Below are 9,612 nucleotides of genomic sequence, written 5' to 3' on the forward strand. Positions count from 1 at the left end.
TTTTTTTATTTTTTTTTTTGCAAACTGCCCCTAATTTACCGATGTTCACAAGTAAATCAATGGTAGGGACACATATAAAAAGTCATAATGCAATCAAATTTATATTTAAAAAAAAGTATGTTTTTGTTGTACCAGTAAACATATTTGCAAGAAATCCTGAGATTTTCAAGGGAAAAACGATGGAAAAACAACCATTTGAAATTAAAATATATGTTGAATAAATATGTATTGATTAAAAAAAGGCCGTGCGTGCGTGTTCCGGTCCCACAGACATACGATAGGCCCTCACCTCACCCATCTATTATCACTAGGAATAAAGCCTAGGCTAGTGCCGTGGGGTCTGTCGTCGTCTGCAGGAAATGCGCAACTTGGCTAGCAACTTCTGCTGTCGTGTTTTTTTACTAGCTAAGCTAGTCTAGTAGGGCCCCTAGGCTGGGCCGGATAAACGCTCTCTCAGACTCTTGACTAGGCCTACATACATGGCCTAGGCTAGAGTAGAGAGCTGAGAGAAGTTCATTTAACTTTATTTTTAATAAGAAAACTAGAAATATTCTTATCTTTTTTAGTGAATATGTTGTTTGATGTGTGATGCAAGTTACGCCTAAAATACAGTGGCCTAGGCCTGTAGCAGGAATTCTAATTATTAGTAGCTTGTGCCGGCCTAGCATTATTTAGCCTATAGGCTAGGCCTAGAAAAGAGATCCTTTCGGTCGTGCTCCATTTTAGAACTGGTACTAAATAGAGGTCTACATCTAATAATAATTCAGTCATTAATTGGCTTGTGGGTGGGTGTGGTTAAGGAGGGTGTATGCCCTATATGTAATTTTAGGCTAGTCCACCACAGACTCAAATATTTAACACACACGTCACTAGTTTAGAGTATAAAAGTGATTATTTAATCAATAAACATTTATTCGTAATTGTCCAAATTCAGTTAAAATCAATGTATTTTGTGGTATTGCATGCTATGTTTCATGAAGAAGCTATTTTGCTATTTCTATTTTCTGCTATTTTGTGATAATTTTTTAAAGTAATTTCTGCATCTGTGTGGTTGCACATCATTCTATGTTGTTTTAGTAAGGACTGTAGGAAAGGCCTAGGCCAAATTCTGCTGCCAGCTTGTTGATAGGGTCCAGATCTGTCAGTTTTGTGCATTTTTTTTATTTTAAGGCTGCCAATTTTAAAGTTCATTAAGTTGAGAACACACAAAAAAAATGTAGTCATTGTGTCAGTATTTTTTTTGAAAAAAATAATTTATTGGCTACATAAACATCATCTACTCACTATAAAGGTCTCAAACCTGTTAAACAAATTGTCGCCACACAAGAATAAAAGCTACTTAAACATAGGAAAATAGTTACTGTCATTGACACGGTTTCCTCCCAAACCCCTTTATGTATTTTAATGATCACCTAAATTATTTACATGGAACATAGCCTAAATATTTATCTGGTGCTATAAAACATGTTGCTCAATACATAAAACTAGAATGATTTAAAAAAATTGGGAGCGATTCCTTAAAAGTTTTTGAAGGACAGGACAGTATTAAAATTATAGTGGGGAAAGAGCTCCATAGATTGCATTCTTAAGCGAGACTTTTTATTCCTTGTTTTGCGTACTTATTTTTTTAAAGGCCATCAGAGGAGGGCGGAATAAAAAGAAAATTGTTTTCTTATTTAGCAAATAGATTTGCCAAAAACATCCAGACGGAGGAGAAAATAAAAACAAAATTTTATTGGTGAATGTAAAATGGGATGGTTAAATGCTTCAAATTTATATAATTAGGAAGAAATATACATATTTTATCTTTGGAGATTTCAAGGCAGCAGAGGGTGCAATAAACATTTCTTTTAAATTAATTTTTTTCTGAAATTTCTATTTTTAGTGGCAGCAGGTGCACTAATTGGCCAAAAATAAAATTGTACTTTTAATCAAAATCATCAATATTTGCATTCAGCAGGTTCGCTAAACAAGGTATAAAAAAAGTCTCGCCTTTTAGCACCAAACAATAAAGAAAGAGTGTTAGCATCATAAAATCAGGGGAAAATAAAAAAGGATAACATGCAATTTTAAAGTTAATCATACTTTTTTTTACAGTTAATTGTCCAATGGAATGAAGTAAAACAAGAGTTTTAATTTGACTTGTCCATTTTTAGTATCATGAAATTTATTAAATGCGACTAACTTTTTTCCAGTGTAGTTCATTACTCATGATTTAAGTTACCTAGAATTTTTTTTGTTTTTCTATGTTTTATGGATGCCATTGAACAATAGATCATTAAAAAGGGCAAACTGACTTAAATCAATCATATAATATTTCAATATCATGTTGCAGTGTACATACTGTAAGACTTCCAGCCCCCCTCCCCACCCTCTATGTGTTTTTTGCAGAATTTTAATGATCACCTAAATTATTTACGTGGAACATAGCATAAATGTTTTACCAGTGCTTTACAGCATGTTGCTCAGTAACAGACTAGAATGAAAAAAAACAAAAAGAAAAATATGAGGAAACAGCACCATATAGATTGCATTTTTAACTCTACATGTTTTAGCACCAAACACAAGATTGTTAGTAGCATTATAAAATTGGGGGGGGAAAAACAAAAGGATAACATGCAACTTTAAAAATACTTTTTTCTTTTTCAGTTTATCGTCCGATGGAATAAATTAAAACAAAAGTTGAAATTTGAATTGCCCATTTTTAGTAATCATAAAACTTATTTAATGGTGCTAAGTTGTTTTTTTTTTAATGTCTTTCATTACTATAATGATTATAATTGATTTATGTTTTTCTATGTTTTATTGATTCCATCGGACAATAAATCATAACAAATCTCAAACTGACTTCAATCAATCATAATATTTCAATATTATGTTGCAGCGTACTTAGGGCTACAAAACATCTATTGTTTCTTGTTGTAATCATTAAATAACATTAGTATTTTCAGTTCCATGTCACCTCTGTCCTCTTCTTTCAATTTCTGCATCTTATTTGCAATCACTCGGGCAAAAGTCAATTCTTCATCATCAACAGCAATCGGGCTCTTTATAAATTCAATTAGTTCTTTGTCAATTTCTTCATTCTGTGAGATAGAAGTCATTATGATTATAAAACATGAAACACAACCTATTACTAATTTTACTAATCTTTGTCGCAAAATAGTTTATTGATAATTTTTATCATACAGTAACATACAGGTACAACCAAGTTCAAAGATGTATTTTTCTTACCCAGTGAATAATATGAACGGTATATGAAAATAATAAATTTGTTTAAAGCCCTTAATAATTTTTTACAGCATTTAAAATCTAATACATTTATTATGCAAAGTTTATCTTCAAGAAAAAGAACCAGTTAATTAAATTAAAGATATATAGTATACTGTATATAATTCTTACATTTGCCTTTTCTGGGACATTCTTCTTTGCTTTTTTTGTCCATGCCTTCCTAATAGCTGCTGAAAATAAAAAAATTATACTATAACAAGCTGTAGTGACATAGATATTTTATTTCTATGTATTTTATGCACTAAATGATGTTCAGGGTTTGAGCAAGCCAAATTATTAAATTGGGTAATTGATTATGTAAAACAAGCTTTGAACAGTTATACAGCCCAAAAATCTTTAACGATTTTGCTAACCTGAATAAAATCATTTAGCAAATTTCAGCTGTTAAGAATATTAGCGCCCAGTGTATTTAAGCTGTTGTTATCCAAATAGCAAAATCCTAATAAAAGCTAAATCAATTGAAATACATTTTAACAATTCTTATATTCTTTTGTTTCCATTTGGCTAATCATACTGGATTAGCCAAATCATACTGGATTAGCCAAATTGCTAAATATTGTTTTTAGCCAGCCTAAAACCCTGCGTCACAGTGCCTATTTGGTCACTGATGGTATATCACCTATCAACGATAATGGTCCTGCTAATGGTGATTGTGACAAATTTGTTGCAACCTGTAAATGAAAAATGAAAACTAAATTCTAAACTGGTATATATTTGTGTGGCTGCCTAAAGTAACCCAAGTGTACTGTAGTTTAAAATATACTGTACTTACGATTTTGTTTGTCTGCCATCCTCTTCTTGGATGTTTCTATAATTAAAAAAAATTCCAACAAATAAATTAAGGTTGTAAGAATGTAATACCATAAAAGTAATTCAATAAAATTATACAATTTATTTCACAAAGTCACATTCATATTTACATACAGTATGTTTTATTACAATAGAAAAGGTTTCGCCTATAACAATTAAATGAAAACATGAAGGAATTAAATTTGAGGCAGTGCTTTTAACATGTAACATTTCAAAAAATACTCAATATAATTAATTAAGTTCAAAAAAGTAATATATGCTATAATAACTGATTATACTGCAATACCTTTTAATTGAAAAATTTGAATGATTTTGTAATATAAAAGACATAAAAATAATACAGCTCTTAATTTACTTGCACAATATTTCTGAATTTTATTACTCCCAAAGCACTTTTAATGTAAATTTTGGTAATTTACCTGCGGTATCTTTAATCTGATTCGTTTCTTGGAAATCAGGTGGATTAATGGCCTCCTGGCTATTGTCATTTTCATCATCATTGACTTGACTGCTGCTGGCAACATTGTCGTCATCATCATTTAAGCTCGGATAAGAATCGTTTTTGTCTTCGTCTGTTGGATCATCCAATTCTGTATCTATGTGCTCTTCCTCTATACAATTTTTATCAACAAAAACATTTTTTTTTTAAATATTTAGGTTGGCTTTTTTCTTCATTTAATGTACATAAACTAATCTTTCCACAAATTCCATAAATTTTCTTTGAGTTTAGTACACATTTCGGCAATCGGCAATTTTCGATGGTTGATAATAAGATTGATTTTCATTGACATAAATAAGAAACAAAGGTGTGGTGTACAGTACTATAATATGAAAATGTGTGAACCATGTTATGCAATGATATTAGCAGTCCTGCACTACTGTATACTATTAGCATTAATGTAATTTTTTACCTGTGAAAAAGAAGCCCTCATCCACCATGTCTTGTGCTGAAAATTAAGATATATATATATATATATTAACAATAAAATTATATTTGTATAATTATTAAATTAGATCCTCTTTTTTTTTTACTTTTTTTAGATATATAAGAATGACACCCGAAAGGTTTCATCAACTCGTATCAATGGTTGAGCCTCATCTAAAGGAAAGAAGAAACAGAGAGGTCGAATTGATATCTCAGCAGAGGAGCGATTTGTGGTGACTTTGCGGTACCTGGCAACAGGGGACAGTATGGCTTCACAATCTTTTAATTTTAGAATTGGCCGTGCAACAGTTTCCAACATACTATTTGGACAGCACTGAGCCCCAAATATCTCAGGATGCCATCGAGTGAGCAGGATTGGCTGGAAATTGCAAGGCAGTTTAAAGAGGAGTGGGATATCCCTCACACTATTGGTGCTGTGGATGGAAAGCATGTCGCTATCGAGTGCCTAAAATTTGGAGGTTCTATGTACTACAACTACAAGGGCTTTCACAGTTCAGTCCTAATGGGCATCTGTAATGCGAAGTACTCCTTTATATGGGTGAGCGTTGGGTCGTATGGACAGGACAATGATGCCTCAATTTTTGGCCAGTCTTCCTTTTTTAAGCAGGCTGATATGGGAGTTTTAAAGGTACCAATGCCATCAGATGTGAATGGATATACTCTCCCTTATGTACTTATGGGAGATGACATTTTTCCCTTAAAGACTTGGCTTGTGAAACCATATGGGGTACTAAACTAACAGAGGAAGAGGAAGTGGCGAATTATAGAATATCGCGAGGGCGGAGGACGATAGAAAATACGTTTGGAGTGATGGCTGCCAGGTGGCGTATTTTTAGAAGACCAATCCGGGCTAATATTGACACTGTTGACAGGGTTGTAAAGGCTGTAGTTTGTCTTCACAACTTCCTCATGCAAACAGACAACGCTCATTACCTGCCAAACGGATTTGTGGACAGCTACAATAATGCCTAATTTAAGGAGGGGGAATGGCGTACTATTGTAGGAGAAGATGAAACTGGTCTTCAAAATGTGAGAAGAGTGGGGTCGAACAATTATAAAGCGAGTGCAAGGGAAACAAGGGATAAATTCAAGGACTATTTTAGTAGTGCCGAAGGCGCTGTTGCTTGGCAGCTTGATGTTGTACGTACGTAACTGTGGCCCTCTGGCATCATAAACCCAGGCACTGATGCTTTTAAATGATTGGCTTTTTTAAATGGAATATTATCAGTAATTAAATATATATATATTTTTTTTCATTAATTTTTAAAATGCTGTAGCTATACAGTACATATCCATTTACCACTTATTTTGTACAGTATTTTTTTTTGTCTTGATGTTACTTTTGATGTTAGTTTTATATTGTCTTAAAGGGAAAGGGATATTTGCATTTCTGCAGAAGAGAAGAGAGAATGGTAAAATTGCCAGGGAGGGGAAAAAAGAACGGATTAATTTACACTGTTTTGAGCTGGTTTTAAGTTTTTAATTTGATGTGGCTTGCAATAAGTAATTGTTCTTTTAGTTTTGTGTTGGATACACCCGATGTAAAAATCCAAATTACTATTATATTATTATTACAGAAAAAACCCATAAAAACAGTAAAGTGATGTATAAACCAAAATTAATATAAAAATATGTAAATACAATATAATATTGACAGAAGTGATAAGGAAATAATCCTTTGGTTGAATCCAGGCCCGAGAAGAAACACTTTATAAAATGTCATGGTGTACAACTGAACATGAGAATGGTTGATAAGATACAGATTATTTAGTATTTTACTATTTAGATTCAAATTAGCTACTATTTTCTGTTGGGAGAATAACAAACACTCCCTTCCTCCTCAGCTATTAAATATTTAGAAACCATAATGCCTTAGAAAAATAAATTTTAAACATAGCAACATAGCAAGTTTTTTTTTTTCTTACGAAGCCTGAAATAAGAATGGAAGTGTAGTTTGTACAAATAAATTTATTAATATTAAGTATTACTGTGAATTTTTTTTTATATATAATCTGTTATACGATTATTATTGAATTATATTCAATTATTACTGGTAATAACGAGCCTGATGCAAAAATGATTTACCTTCTGTGTCCGGCTCAACCATGATGTCTACCTGCTGGGTTTCGTTGAGCAGGCGCAGACATTCATCTTCAGGCCGTGCCTCCTCCAAATCAGCCATCGCATATGTTGCCACTCTGCTGCAATCGGTAGCAAGTCATCCCTACCGACCCCACTACGAACCGTAGAGCGGACTTTCTTGAGGTGTCTACAGTACATTGCATAAAATAATATTTAAATATACAGTACAGTACTATTTGAATTACATCAATTAAATTGTTTTTGTTGGCAGGAAGATATACATCTGTATACTATATCAGCAAATATCTTTAATTTATACAACTGTTTTCCGAATAATAATAGTAATTTTACTAATGATAATAAGAAAATACAATAACTGACTATAACAATAATATGGTATTAAAAAGCATTAAAGAGGGATTTGAACTCCAACATACTGTAAAGTTCGAATCAACCGTTTTGCTGGACTTTCCTATTTCACCATATTTTATTCCACTTGGATAGAGATGAGCGATTTTTATTTATTTTTCTTATAAACACCATATAAATATTTAAAAAAAAGTAACTGTTACCTTGCAAATGCTGTTCGCCTGACATTATAAAGACGCTGGCATTCTTCGACGCTCAGCTCCATTTCTTTAGCCACGGCTTCCCAGGCATTCTTTTTCTCTCTCTTTCCATGTTTGTGTGCGGCAACATGTTTGTCATATAAACACCTGTATATTGAACTGTCTCCATCAATTTTACTTCTGCAGAGGAAGGCATTTTTTTCTTGAAAATGAAGTTCACTGAAGTTTTTAATGTTTGCCAGACCCACGCCCATACACCCATTCCCGTACACATTGCTACGTACTGTACACGGATTGGACAAAAACAATAAGAAAATAGTGTGCTACCAGTGGGGAACTTAGAATTGTTTATCTCGGTATCTTGCTGTTGTGACTTTGTCGGACAGTACCGCCGAATTAACCATGACTTTGCTGGACCCGATAATTAGCGCGGTAAAATATCAAAGAGATGCAATTCTTGGTAATGTTGATCCTGATGTTTTAATCCGCAAGTCATCAGTTAGGCTTATACTGTTAAATTTATTTTGATCTCACTTTTTAAAATTTTAATTCTGAATTGGACTACGGTAACAGAAAAAGTAGTAGACAGAAGTTAAAAAGAAGAATACTCTGTAAATTCAAATTAACAGGCAGTTAAACGAGCAATAATGGTTAATTCTGTCAATTGCATTTAACATGATGAGGTCTATCATATTATTAAGAACACACTACAGAAAAGTATAATCGAAAATCATAGGCCCGTTATAGTCATTTTGTTTCTTTTTTCTTTTATTTTGCATCACCATTAATGTGCGTACAAGATAAATTACATGTTGAAATGTTGAGGAAGGAAACATTCTTAAACCAGAGGATCTACTAATAGTCTTAAATAAAACAAAGACGGAAAACTCGGAGAGGGAGAAATTTTGAGATTTAACGTTTCAATCTATTTTATCATTATCAAGAATACTGATGAGAAAATCTCGTCAAACAAAAAGCTAGCCAATCAAAATGAGGTAATTAGGATGAGGTGTGTCTTACATAAAGTAGATCACTTCTTTTTTTACGAATGAACAACAAATGTATGAAAAGCCTGGGAATGCTAGCTGGATGAAAGTCTCATGAAATGAAATAAACAATAAGTTAATCCAGTGAAATATACATTAGGAAATGCTTAAATAAATGTCCTAATTACCCCTGCCTTACTTAATTAAACATTTTAAAAATACAAAGGCCAAAGTTCAAACAAATTTTGAAAAATGAAAAATAAACTGAAAAACAAAAGCATTAATTAAAAGAAAATAGTCTAGTACCGGCCCACAATTGAATAGTTTACTCTGTTCTGGCATTGGCTATATCATTATCAGTGGACAGTGAATTGTAATGCTCATTGGCTACAGTACCACAACAACCCAGATTCACATTTCGTCTTTGCTGGACCCGATAATTAGCGCGGTAAAACATCAAAGAGATGCGGATCTTATTTTGGTTCAACTATTAAGTCATTGTTTTGGATTTTAAGCAACTGAAAACCATAGCTCATGTATAATAGGTTAAAATTATGTTCAACTTTGCAATAAGTAAATTGAAGTTCAAAAAGAATTATAAGGCCTAGGCCTGCTCTAAAAATAAAATGTTGATGTCCATTCAGATTGGATGGAAATTTGGGGCGAGGCGCCGTTATTACTAGGCCTACTAGCAAAAAAAAAAAAAAAGAACCTACAGTACAAATGAAAACATCGTATGGACCTAGCCCTATGTATAATACAGTCCTAGCCCTATGTATTATACAGTAGATAAGTGTCCTTTTTTCCAACCGTTTATTAGCCTAGATTATAACTAGAACGACTCAAACTTGATGAAATATCAATTTTAAGTCAGTTGTGAAAATCATACTGAAAAATACAAAAAAGAAAAAGTATTATGTACAGTCAA

General features: G+C 32.6%; 1 protein-coding gene across 1 annotated transcript in view; it reads right to left on the reverse strand.

Annotated features, from left to right (window-relative positions):
• Window positions 1-1,895: 1,895 nt before the first annotated feature.
• Window positions 1,896-9,612, reverse strand: part of LOC117125473 (WD repeat-containing protein JIP5-like) — a 21,004-nt gene continuing 13,287 nt past the window's right edge. The window contains exons 3-9 of the mRNA XM_033271970.1: window positions 7,702-7,878; window positions 7,133-7,316; window positions 5,013-5,048; window positions 4,521-4,712; window positions 4,064-4,099; window positions 3,403-3,461; window positions 1,896-3,086 (exon numbers count right to left, since the gene is read on the reverse strand). Of these exons, the coding sequence (XP_033127861.1) occupies window positions 2,907-3,086; window positions 3,403-3,461; window positions 4,064-4,099; window positions 4,521-4,712; window positions 5,013-5,048; window positions 7,133-7,229 (600 nt within the window). The 5' untranslated portion in view covers window positions 7,230-7,316; window positions 7,702-7,878 and the 3' untranslated portion in view covers window positions 1,896-2,906. The remainder of the gene's footprint in view (window positions 3,087-3,402; window positions 3,462-4,063; window positions 4,100-4,520; window positions 4,713-5,012; window positions 5,049-7,132; window positions 7,317-7,701; window positions 7,879-9,612) is intronic.

This window comes from Anneissia japonica, unplaced genomic scaffold, assembly GCF_011630105.1.
Source record: "Anneissia japonica isolate Jap-2015-1 unplaced genomic scaffold, ASM1163010v1 scaffold1467_len401143_cov160, whole genome shotgun sequence".
In the NCBI taxonomy this organism is placed as follows: Eukaryota; Metazoa; Echinodermata; class Crinoidea; order Comatulida; family Comatulidae; genus Anneissia; species Anneissia japonica.